We start from the raw sequence: 13676 nt of genomic DNA, 5'->3' as shown, positions 1-13676 counted from the left end.
TCTGAATCCTGCTCTGTAATCATCTTTTATCTATTTCTCCTGGGTCAGGGCAGCTGGCAGTTTACGCCCCATCAAGTTTCCCATTCGATTCTAAGCACAAGGGTAATAGTGGCAACTTCAGTGCTCTGCCCAGATCCCCGCCTGGCTTCCTGTGCTTTCACATCCAACAACCAGCACCTGTGGCTTTTTTGGCAGACTTCCCTTGGGTTCTTAGAACTCACTTTGCACAGTGCTTGGAGAGCTAAAATTGGCTGGGAATTTACTGCCCTCTGAGGCTGGCCTTAATGAAAGACTGACAGAGGTGAAGGTCTGTCTCCCTTCCTCTGGTTGGAACAAATGCAAGGAATAATTTACACCCCCTGTAGGATTAAGGTGTAACCACCTATGCAGAACTTTGGCTGATCCCTCACCTTTTATTGGCTTCTTCCTGGTCGTTATACTGCTTCTCCTAGTATCCCTTCCTTAATAAATCATTTCAGATAAATCTTCATGTCAGAGTCTGCTATTGGGAAACCCAAGTAAGACAAAAAGGCTTTAAAACAATCTTGGTTTTTTCCTAACGTCAAAGTCTCTGGATACCAAGAGCCTGCAGTAAGTAGCTAGATCCCCTCCCTCTAAGCTTGAGTCTGAGTAGTTGTCAATTATTCATCAACCCCTTTGTAGAGTTTCTGGCACTCCTCATAATAAAACGTAGAAAATTTCCATTCTCCTAGCATAACTGGGCCCACAGTATTCGATTGTAATGCTCATGCCTATCTCCAAAACAAAATCCTACAAAGCTGTAAGGACATACAAGCCCTGGAGTTGAATTAATCTGAACTTTCTAAGAGACCTTTTCCCTACCAATAATCAAAGTCAAAACTGCTTTGGTGGTGGTAGTTACTTTCACCAAGATGGCACCCTTAATGCTCAGTTTTCCATTTCCACCAACTATCTTACCACCTGATTACCAGCCAAGGTCCTTGGCTTGTATTTTGAGATGCTTGTTCAGAGGCCCTCACGTTCATTTCACTTATTCTCTGCTGCTACACCCTTACAGATGTATAATTGGCCACTTCAATTTCTAAGCCAGAGTTCATCTGTGATAACATACTACCCCTGTCAACTATAGAGAGCATTCCACAGCAACTATGGCTTTCATTTCCCCTACTTCTTCCCCATATCACTGGCTACAATGCCCATACCAGCATCAAGCTGTATCTGAGAAAACCTTCAGACCTCCCCACGAAAGTCTTCAGGCCAACGAAAAATCAAAACATGCCCATAGGAACAGTGTGCTAGGAGCCAGAATCAAACTGGAAATGCTGCCTGCTCCTCTGCCCTACATAGCCATGCCATCTGTCCTGGTGCCAACAACCAAACCAAGTAAAAACCCAGATGATAGTCATTAAGTACTCATGAGCGTGCTGTCTTAACTCAGTTTTGAATCATGGTTAACAACTCTGAATTCCCTTCTGTGGGCAGTTTGCTAAGCCCTCACGCCAACCATTTCCCTTTTCAGGCTCTAATAGTCCTGGGTTACAATAGGCACATATCCAACTTCCAGAGGTCCCCATATACCGAACACCCAAGGACGGCCCCTTCTTCCCGGTGCCTGTGGAACTATTCAAAAGACCCAGTGGTCAGGAAGCCCTGGAAACCTAGCTAACTCCACCCCACTCTGCTTGACGTTTATAAACTGCCCCCTGCAGTTCCACCTTGCTGTTACTCTGTGTCCAGGTGCAGCCTCCTGGGTATCAGCTTTCTCTCATTTGGGGCTGTAAGTAACAAAGAGTTCTGCCTCTCATCTATAGGAGTGTCTTTGTGTTATGGCCCACCATCCAAGGAAGCTTTAATCATACCTAAGATCATATAATTATGAGACAGAAGCCTGGCAGACAATGCCTTAATCAAAATAAAAATGTCGTCCATAAATGGACAATTTGAAATTATGTGCCACTGATGAGATGCAACGAGAAGAACACAGTATCATTTCTGTGATATTCCTGCCAAAGGTGCATAACCTAAATTGACTCATGAGAGAACACCACACAGACCCAGCTGTGGGGCATTCTACAGAAAAACTGGCTAATCAGGGTCATGAAAATCATCAGCTGTCCCCAAACTGTCATAGCCTTTCACGTGCACACCGAAGGGAATGTTGGTCCAACCTACTCAGCAGGAACCCGAGGGAGACGGTAGTACCCACCACGCCCTCTCAGCTAGCTCCACTTGGCACACACGGTATCCTCATCTGCCCATGGACTGCTATAAACACCACATATATCCACCTTCTCCTTGCCTCTTTCCAACCTATTTTCTCTCCAGTCATGTCTTTCACTGTTTATGAAGCCTTTGATCTATAACCTCAATTTGGACCTTGATTGCTGATTTTCTGAGTGTGAACCTAAGCTTGAAGTACGCTTCTGGTTCCTGAACATCCTAGCAAACTGTGCCCCAGGTGGGGTATCCAAAACTCCAGTATGTGCCCTGATCCTTATTGGTGCCTAATAACCCTGCTCTGGTCCCTCCCCCAGGACATGTGAGAGCCAGACACAGATGTTTTCTGTGTCCCCTACTGGTTCAAATTGGATTTACTTTTATACCACAATATTGTAGTAAGGTGTGCTGATATTTATAATTTAAAGAAAATGTGTAGAAAAACATGGTGATCTCCATGTATTTTGTCAACGGAAGTTTTGGAATCATAATTGGCAATTATTTTTTCCAGATACAAAGTTCTGAGTTCACTAGTAAGTGATCTATCTAAATTTTATCTTAACATTATATATAATTTTCATTTGAATACATAGTAGAGCTTCTAAATTATGATTTTATTTTGAAAAATATGATGAACACAAATCATTTCTGAGGTAGAGTTTCAACGATGCTTTGTAGACCCAGAGTGTAGTTGAGGAGTTTACAAGGTATTCATTTGGTAACCTCCAACCTCATTTTTATATCTTTCTGTGTATGTCTAAAAGAACCAAATCAAGGAGTGGACAAATTTGTGCAAAGGAAGAGATATCCCCTGCTCCGATGATTATTCCCTTATGAGTATTCTGGGAGAAGCAGTGACAATTCGAGCCTGGAATATTGCTGGATTACCTTCTGACTCATTTTCTATTGATAACGGGATCATCATAACGTAAGGAAAATATTTTTCTCACAAATGATCTCTATCAGTCAGTGGATTTATTTATCTGTGTACCTTTTTAACACAGCTAGTAAACTTTTATAGTATTGAGAAATGTTTTACTTAACTAATTAGCTAAATTAAGTATGGATAATCACTTCCTTCTCCAATTAATGTCAGAGTAGTTGAGCATTGGAGACAGCAGTAAACAAACTAAAAACCCCAGATGACTTTTGCTTAATTTTTAATCAATTTTTAGCAAATAGAACAAAACCCTGCCATAAGTAAGTGAAGTCCAAATTTTTTATTCCCATAAAACGCAGGGTTTTTTTATTACAGGTTAATGAAACATGCAGGGATAGGTTTGTGTTGATATGTCTTATTCCCTGCTGGGTGTGCGACCACCTTAAATGATATGGATACATTTCTGGGTCCTGGGCTGATTGGGGCTTTTAAAAGAGTGGTGCTTTTCCTGGAATCTCCTGGTTCGTAGATAAATCCCATGGAGATTGGGCCGGGAGGATACTGGAGGCTCATCCAGCCTTACCTTTCCTCAAGGTGTTGCCTCCTAGAAGCCAAGGACTTCACTCCGCCCTAGTGTGAGGACGATCATTGATTGTGTTATTTTCAAGGTCACATTACTATGGGCCTTCTGTCACTGGGCCAATCTTTTTGGAGGTTTTAGCATGTTAGAAATAGCATAGGGAAACCATCAGTAGGAAACGTTCAGTTCTGTGTTACATCACTATTTTGAGTAGTTGTTACTTTACTACTGAAAAAGTAATTGATATGACAGTATTTAAAGTAAAAATGGTAGAGGCATATAAATTTTTTAAAATAGAATTAACCACTATATGTAAAAACCAGTTATTATTACATTTTTTGTTTGTAATATTTATGAAAATAATTCTACAAATTAAAATTCTGGTGAACAAATTTCTTTACTTCTCAGCAAATGATCCTGACATGTGGATTTCTATAGCATTTATTTACTGAACTATTCTAAAAGGATTTGAAGCATGTGCAGTTCGAATATAACATAAAATAGGATAAAATCTGATAAGACCACCTAGGGATATTAAAGAGGTAGTTACTATTAGGTACTTGAGACAAGCTAATCCTTGCAGTTGGGTCCTGAATTAAGCTCACAGCTTTGCGATAACCAAGGTAAAAAAAAGAAAAGCTGTGTCACACAGTTCTCATTTTTCAATCAAGCAAATCATACTCAGAAAAACAAACTTTCCCAGGAACTAAACTTACATTTAATTATTTTGTTGATTTGGAGAAGAGATTATCAAGCTTTTCTTTGGTGGACTAAAATTAAGGACTGGGTACTCTTGCTCTGATAATCTAAATTAATCCAGAAGAAAAATTATAGAATCTAGATAAATGCTAAATATGTACATTAGTTTGCAACTAAAACAGATTTTTAAGTGCCTTTTAAGAAGTATAGGATGGCAGCTAGTTCGTTTTTTAAATACTTAACAAGTAGGTGGCAAACAGTTTGAGTGGACGTGTAATGTGAGAATACACATTAGACGTTGACAATATGGGAGGTTTCTGAAAGTTTTGAAGTGTATCTTTTGGAAGCCTCATATATTGTTGGTGGGAATGTACATTGGTGCAGCCACTATGGAGAACAGTATGGAGATTCCTCAAAAGATTAAGAAGAGAGCTACCATATGATCCAGCCATGCCACTTCTGGGTATTTATCTGAAGAAAACAAAAACACTAATTAGAAAAGATATGTGCATCCCTATGTTCATCACAGCATTATTTATACTATCCAACAATATGGAAGTAACCCAAATGTCTCTCAACAGATGAAGGGATAAAGATGTGGTGTATATGTAAGATGAAATACTACTCAGCCATAAAAAAGATGAAATCTTGCCACTCGCAATGACATGGATGGACCTTGAGGGTGTTATGCTAAGTGAAATAAGTCAGATGGAAAAAAGACAAATACTGTATGATTTCGCTCCAGTGTGAAATATTAAATAAATAGATAGATAAATAATAAACAAACCAAAACAAGGCAAACACGTAGATACAGAGAGCAGAGTAGTAGTTACCAGAGGGGGAGGGGATGGGGGTGTGGGGGGAGGGTGAAATGGGTAAAGGGGATCAAAGATCTGGTAATGAATGGAAACTAAACCTTCGGTGGTGAGCGTGCTGTAGAAGTCAAAATATAGTATTGTACAAATAATAATAATGATAATAAAATTTTATTTTAAAAGTTTCAATGGAAAAAGAAAGAAGTCCACCGTTTACTTTTGTCCAGCTGGACCAATTAACTTCAGCTAAAATAATAGTCCAACTTTGTTTTTGTTGTTGTTGCTATTGTTTCCCTCTCAGAAAAAAAAGCTTTGATCTTCCCAAACAATTGTGAATATACTTGGTCATGTCCCACATAGTAGTAGTTATGCCTTTATTGTTTTGATTTGCAATTTATATACTTTTGTTCTACCTAGGAGGACATCTATAACCTATTCCTGTAACTCCATTTATCCAGCAGAGGCTGATATGCTTCTTATTTTCTAACAAATAAATGTACCCTTTCTTTTGGGTCCAGTCATATTTCAGTAATACTGGAGCTGTTGATGAATATTTCTGCTTTTTTTTTAAAATTTTATTTATTTATTTATTTATTTTTGGCTGTGTTGGGTCTTAGTTTCTGTGCGAGGGCTTCCTCCAGTTGTGGCAAGCGTGGTCCACTCTTCATCGCGGTGCGCGGGCCTCTCACCATCGCGCCCTCTCTTGTTGGGAGCACAGGGTCCAGACGCGCAGGCTCAGTAATTGTGGCTCACGGGCCCAGCTGCTCCGCGGCATGTGGGATCTTCCCAGACCAGGGCTCGAACCTGTGTCCCCTGCATTGGCAGGCAGACTCTCAACCACTGCGCCACCAGGGAAGCCCAATATTTCTGCTTTTAAGATTCCATATCTTTCAGTGATCTTTTTCAAGACGAACTCCCATTTCAGAGAGGTTGAAGTAGAAAATGGTTTTAATGAGCCATAACCCTTAAGTGTTTGCTATTTGTTTGTAAAAGTGTTCAAGCATTAACAAGAAGTTATGGTAGCAACCTTACTAAGTAGGAAATATTAACATTTTTCATTCTTGGCTTTTTTTTCAATGATTTTGGTAATCTTATACTGAGAGGTTTCAGTAAATAGGTTAAGGTGATCATTTTGAAGTATCAGATAAGTATCTTACTTATTTGCTAGTGTGTTCTTCCTTCCCCAGAGATACTTACTTGATAATGATAATACCTAATATGGAGCACTTACTAAGGACCTGAGCCTGTGCAAAATGCTTTTCACATACTATCTCAGATGAGGGAAGAGTCAGTAATTGAGGGAACTGGAAGAATATGTAAAATTTGGACAAGTTAGAACATAATTAACTTTTGGAGCTACTGACACTTGAAGTTTCCTTAGCTAATCAGAATTTCAAGGGCTAGTGATAACATTAAATGTAATTGGATTCTATCTAAACATTTCACAGGGAAAGTATTGGGATTGTTTAACAACTTGGTAAGTAGACCAGACCTATATCTAATATAACCCTGCTTTTAAAAAATGTTTTAAGTTTTCATTTATATAGGAGTCAGGTAAATCAGGTTTATTTCAGCAACAGTAATAACTGAGAGGAACACCCACCTTTCTTTGTCTGTTTTTATCTAATTGTGTGTGTGTGTAAAGAGGAAAATAGCAGAACTCTTTGAAATGCTCCACTGCTATATATCCAAATTCCGTCCTTCCATGCAGACTACAGTGAACATGTATTATCATGTTAGAAGTCTGTATTTTTCAAAAACACAAAAGAGCACTAAATATTTATCCTCTCTAGACAATAACAAAAGAACAAACACTATCAAAACTTGGAGTGCTGGGTGCTATAATAATTCAGTTTCCATTTGAGAAACTATGAGAGCTCTGATCTTCAAAAGCAAACATTGTAAACTGAAGCCACAACATTGTCCTGTTTTTGAATCAAAAAGATGTTATCTTGAGGGTGTTGTTTGAAGAAAATTAATCTGATGCAGTTGTTAACTGGGTATTGAACAGTATCTCTCTTCCAACTTTTTTCTTCTTTTTCAGAATTGTTTTGTCTAGTTTTTACTTCTCAATATAAATTTTAGAATATCTACAGAAGATTCTGCTGAGATTTCGATAGGGACTGCAGAATCTATAAATCAAAATCTGGGAAGAATTGACAACTTAGTAAGTCTTCTAATCCATGAACACAGTATATCTCTCCATTTATTTAGATCTTCTTTGATCTTTGTTGGAAGATCTTATCTATGAATTCAATTTTAAAATACTTATAGGACATTCAAGTTATCTATTTATTCTCAAGTGAGTTTTGGTAGTTTATATCTTTCAAGAAATTGGTCCATTTCAACTAAGTTGCCAAATTTATGGGCATAGGGTTGTTTGTAGCATTCCCTTAACATCTTATTAATGTCTGCAGGGTCTGTGATAATTTTCCTTATCATTCCTTATATTGGTAATTTGTACCTTCTTTGTTTAGCTGGAGTTTGTTAAATTTTGTAGATTCTATCTAAGAACAAGCCTTTCATTGCTTTTCTCCTTTTTTTTTTTTTTGGTTTTTGTTTTGTTTGTTTGGTTGGTTTTCAATTTCATCGATTTCTTATTTAATATTTACTGTTTCTTTTCTTTTGCTTGCTTTTGACCTAAATTGCTCTTCTTTTTCTGATATCATAAGAGAGAAGCTTAAGTTACTGATTTTAGATTTTTCTTCTTTTCTAATCTATGCATTTAATGCTGTATATTTTCCATTAAGTACTGCTTTAGCTGCGTAGCACAAATTTTGATATGGTGTATTTTTATTTTCATTTCCTTTAAAATATTTTCTTATTTCTCTTGAGACTTCTTCTTTTTTGAACCATAGGTTATTTTAAAAATGTATTATTTAATTTCCAAATACTTGAGAATTTTTAAGGTTTCTTTTTGTTATTTGTTTTTTAATTTTTAGCTTAATTCCATTACGTTCAGAGAGCATACATTATCTAATTCCAGTTGCTTTAAATTTATTACAATTTGTTTTACAGCATAAATATGGTCTATGTGAATGTTCCATGTGCAATTGAAATATTATGGGATGGAGACTTCTTTAAATGTCAGGTTGAGTTGTTTGAGAGTGTTGTTCATATCTTCCATATCCTTGCTAATATTCCATCTACTTGTTTCTTCATTTCTATCAGTTTTAGCTTCCTGTATTTTGGAGCTCACTTGTTGGATGCATATGCATTTAAGATTGTCATGTATTATTGATGAACTGACCCTTTTATCATTATGTATTATCCCTCTTTATCCCTGATAATTTTTCTTGTTCTGCAGTCTCCTTTTTTCTGATATTACTATAGCCAGTCCAGCTTTCTTTTGATTAGTGTTTGCATGGTATCTTTTACCATCATTTTACTTTTAATATAAATATGTTGTTATAATTGAAGTGGGTACCTTGTGGATAGCATACAGTTTGACCTTGTATTTTTCTAGTCTGACAATCTCTCTCCTTCAATTAGTAAATTTAGACAACTTTATACTTGATGTGGTTGATATCATTGAAATTAGATCTGACATTTTATTATTTTTCTGTTTTTACATTTGGTTTTTGTTGCCCTGTTCCTCATTTCTTATTCTTTTAGATTACTTGAATAATCCACCATTTTTAGTATCATACTTTAATTTATCTATTTTTTACTATAATACTTTGCATTATTTTTTAGTACAAATTTTCACAATCTACCTAGAGATAGTTTACCACTTCAGTTAAAATGTAGAAGACTTGTAACCATGCAAGTCCCCTATACCCTCCCCTGATTATGTTATCATAGTTATATATATTATGTCTGCGTACATTGAAACTCTGCCCCCCAGACACATAATGTTAATATTTTGTCTTAGTATTTATGTATACTTTAAAGAACTTAAGAGGGGGGAAATAGCCTATTATATTTACCATTTTTTGATCTTCTTTTATTTCTAAAGTTCACTGTAGCATCATTTCCCTTAAGGGTGAAGAACTTTAGCATCTGTTTAGAGCAGATTTGCTGGCAAATAATTTTTTGGTTTCCTTCATTTGAGAATATTTTTTATTTTGCCTTTATTCTTGAAGGATATGTTTGGTGGACATAGAATTCTGGGTTGACATTTCTTTTCTTTCTTTTCTTTAAATATGTTCTACTCTGTTCTGGCTCCATGATTTCTGATGTAAAATCTGCAGTCTTTTGAATAATTTTCATCCAAATATAATATATCATTTTTCTCTGCTGCTTTTTTTAAAATATTTTTTCAAAATATTTTTTCTTTGGTTTTCAGCAGTTTGATTATAATGAGGCTGGGTGTGGGTGGGAGTTTTTTGTTTTTTTGGTTTCTCCTTTTTAAGGATTGAGTTTTGTGAAGCTGTAAATTTATGTGTTTCACTGAATTTGGGAAAATTTCAACCATTTCTTCAAGTGTGTTTTCTACACCAGTCTCTTTCTCCTTCTTTCTGCGCCCCAGTGACATGAATGTTAAACCTTTTAATATTTTCTCACAGGTCTTTGAGACCCCGTTCCATTTTTTTCCAATCTTTTTTTCTCTTTATTATTTAAATTGGATTATTTTTTTTCACGGGTCATCAAGTTCACCCAGTGTTTCCTCTGTTGTCTCCTTTCTGTTGTTGAGTCCTTACAGTGACGTTTTTATTTCAGGTATTATATTTTTCAGTTCTAAAATTTTCATTTGGTTCTTGTTAAACTTTCTATTTCTCTGTTGATAACACCTCTCTTTCCATTTATTTCAAAAAATATTCCCCGTTACCAAATGAAGAGTTGTTATAATAACTGCTTTAAAGGTATTTTTCTAGTAAATCTAACATCTTACTTTTTCTTTAAGAATTAGTCACATTCTGGTTCTTTGTATATCAAGTAATTTTTGGACTGAATCCTGTTATAGCAGCCTGAGCAGATTATGACACTCCTCAGACTCTATGCACAACAGGCCCCTTTTCCCAGCTCTTCTATCCAGAGAGATGGATTTTCACTCAGTGTTTTAGGTGACTGAATTACCACTGCTCTGCCATGGTAATATAGTTCTGTGGCTGGGTTGACCTGGGGGTAGGGACAGAAGAGAGAACAGAGAGATTCCCCCCACCCCCACTCTCTGGCTCGCACATGATCATTTTCTCCGTCTTCTACTTTGAGTTTTTGCTACCTGTGCCTGCTGCACAGTTCCCCCCATTAGGCCTGTTCTCAGACCAAAGCCAGAAGATAAGGAGAAAACACACACACGCGCACACACAAGAAAGTCACCACCCCCTTATTGGTCATTACTCAAGTTTTAACTTTTTTCCCATTCACTTCTTATTATTTACTTTTTAGAATCTGCAAGTAGTTGATTTTTGTATTTTATCCTAGAGTTTTCATTGTAATCAGTGACAGAGGTGGGCTATAGTGGATTTTACCCAGTTTGGTCAACACCAGAAGTCCTTTCCTCTAATTTTGAGATGGTGTTCTTTGGACCAGTCTTCTCCATGCGGGGATAATCTCTTATAAAATATCCATTTTTAGAATGAGTTAACTTGTATGGTGTTTGTCAGATGTTCTTTTTGCTGTTCCTACTTCAGTGGATCGTCATATGCAAGCTTTATTTGATCTAGGAAAAGAGGAAAAAGAAGAATCAGCATGGACTCGTCCCTTAAAGAATATACAATTTAGTTGGGTGATGCAGCTAATAAATTATAGAATTACCGTAATAGAATATTATCATTATATGAAAATACCATAAATGTAATATGGATGAATGGCTAAAGAAGTTCAGTGAGAAAAGAGATCAAGACAGGCTTTGTGGACTGCATAGCATTTGAGTTGACCTTGAAATGTGAGTAGTACTTGAACATGAAAGGATGGGGAAGAAGTGCATTTTGGACAAAGAAACAGCATGAACAGGGGTATTGTGGCTAAAAAAAATGTGGAAGCAACAGAAAGAAGAGTGAATCATTTCAGTTTCTTTAGGGAAGCATAAATGCTGTCTAAAGCTCACATAATCCTCCAACCTTAAAAATATTTCCAAAATGTAACAGAATGAAACTTTTACATATAAGTTTTATTTCTAATTTCCCTCTTACTCCCTTTAGTTTCTTATGGATATGATTCCCTTTTTATTAGTTGTTTGCATCTACTCTTTTCATCTCATTTCTTCCTAAATATAATTAATATTATAATATGAATTCTGTCCCCCCACCCCCTACAAAATCATATGTTGAAGATATAACCCACTGTGTGATTATATCTGGAGACAAGGCCTCAAGGAGGTAATTAAGGTTAAATGAGGTCATAAGGGTAGAGCCCTCATCCAGTAGGACTGGTGTCCTTGTAAGAAAAGGAAGAGGCACCAGGGTTGTGCGTACAGAGCAAAGGCCACTTGAGGGCACAACAAGAGGGCTGTGTTGTCTGCAAGCCAAGGAGGGAGACCTCTGCCAGCACCTTGCTATTGAACTTCCAGTCTCCAGAATTGTTAGAAGACAAATTTCTGCTGTTTGACAGTCTGTGGCGGTTTGTTATGGCAGCCCAAGCTCACTAATACATTATATAATGCTTATATTGGAGGACTGGGGTTCCTTCCATTTGGTACAAATGATCCAATGAAATACTAAATTTGTGTTGTAATGAGATGGAATCGAATAGATTATCCTGATTCATCCCCAGCTTTTTTTTTTTTTTTTTTTTTTTTTTTGGCCCCAGTCACCTTTTATTTTCTCCTCCTGTTCTTCTGATGCTTGGCATGAATTTGCTGTGCTCACTTTTGGAAGAGTATGACAGTATCTTTAGGAAACTGGCCAAAATTATGACTTGTGTTTACTGAAACTTCTGAGAGAAAGAAAAAGAACAGTGATCTTAATGCTGATTACATTTCACAGCAGATAGAAAGCTCTGTGGTTGGATACCATGTCGTGATGGCAGATACTGGTTAACTCTTTGTGACCCAACAACACCCTGGGCAGTAAACTGGGCGCCTTGTGGTGGTTCACTGCTCTTGTTTTTATCCTAAAAGGGAGATGTGAGTGAGAATAAAGCAATAAGTATGAGCTCTCTCATAGTGCAAAAACCCTGACTTTCATAGAATATATTTGTGTTCATAAGAAGCTTGCAATCTCTAGACAAGTATGTAGTGAACTACATATGTGACATTAAATATACAGCTGTTTGAAACAATTACTGGGTCAACAATTGTGTTAACACTTAAGGATCGATGGCTATTATGAAGATTAGGTGATATAAAATTTTGCTTCTCACCGTTTTTTTTAGACCACTGTATCTTTAATGGTCTAGATTTCAAATAGAGATGTGATGTCTCCATCCTTTCTCTTTCCCTCTTGTGCAAATGACAGCAGATAGAAGTTGAGGAAATGAAGTGGCTTGCCCAAGGTCACAGAAGTAATTAATGGCAGGGCCTAGTGAAGAATTGGAGTTTCCTGATTTCTAGTACTCTTGATGGTTATCATTGTGACTTAATTAGCAAAAGCAGCAAACATTTTCAAAAATATAATTTAACACTTAGAGAATTGTAATTTTCCAAAAGGAGTAAAAGAACTTGTGTTAAGTTTGCCAGATGGCTTTTGTAGTTGCCGTTCTAGTAGCCTTCTCAATTTAAATGTCTCTGCTTCAAGAACACAGTTTCTCAAAACAAGCTAAAAAGTAAAATAATACTATAAAGTATAAACTGTAAGAAAGTGATGCATGCCTCTTAAATAGCATAGAGACAGATCGTGGCTTGACCAGCATCGTCTTTCTTTCCCTTTCAGGAACGCGAGAAGGTGGCCTCTGATGATAGATCCTCAAGGTCAGGCTAATAAATGGATCAAGAACATGGAAAAAACCAATAGTCTTCACCTAATTAAATTAAGTGACCCTGACTATGCCAGGACTCTGGAAAATTGCATCCAGTTTGGCACCCCTGGTATGTACTTGAATAACAAGCATACATTACAGAATTGCCTGGAGAGGGCACAATTAACCCAAAATGATGTAGGGCTTTTTTTTTTTTTTTTTTCCTTTTGAAGATATTTGTGTCAGACTCATCTTAAATGATTACTTTGTTAATATCTTTCGTTATTTATTGGTAATGAATCAAGTGAGAACTTTAGAGATTATAGTTCTAACAGGTTAGGATGCTTTCTTTGTCTCAAGATTCATTTGGGATATGTCTTCTAATTTAGCTGTTTTAATTTTTATCTGTTGTTTGCCATTCTTTCGTTCTCATTATAGCTCCACTTCTGCAATTAAAAGGGCCACTTGATATGCCAAAAGTATTTTTTTTTAAGTTGAACCCAGTGTTTAGATTTAATTTATTTATTTTTTAAATTTATGGCTGTATTGGGTCTTCGTTTCTATGCGAGGGCTTTCTCTATTTGCGGCAAGTGGGGGCCACTCTTCATCGCGGTGCGCGGGCCTCTCACTATCGCGGCCTCTCTTGTTGCGGAGCACAGGCTCCAGACGCGCAGGCTCAGTAGTTGTGGCTCACGGGCCCAGTTGCTCCGCGGCATGTGGGATC

At 36.9% G+C, this 13676-nt stretch overlaps 1 protein-coding gene across 1 annotated transcript in view; it reads left to right on the top strand.

The window, feature by feature from the left end:
- Nucleotides 1–13676, top strand: part of DNAH7 (dynein axonemal heavy chain 7) — a 277143-nt gene that overhangs the window by 193750 nt on the left and 69717 nt on the right. The window contains 2 exon segments of the mRNA XM_036858189.1: nucleotides 2964–3127; nucleotides 12928–13082. Coding sequence (XP_036714084.1) covers nucleotides 2964–3127; nucleotides 12928–13082 — 319 coding nt within the window.

Source organism: Balaenoptera musculus, chromosome 7 (genome assembly GCF_009873245.2).
Source record: "Balaenoptera musculus isolate JJ_BM4_2016_0621 chromosome 7, mBalMus1.pri.v3, whole genome shotgun sequence".
Taxonomy (NCBI): Eukaryota; Metazoa; Chordata; class Mammalia; order Artiodactyla; family Balaenopteridae; genus Balaenoptera; species Balaenoptera musculus.
This window is presented reverse-complemented; position numbering and strand designations above follow the sequence as displayed.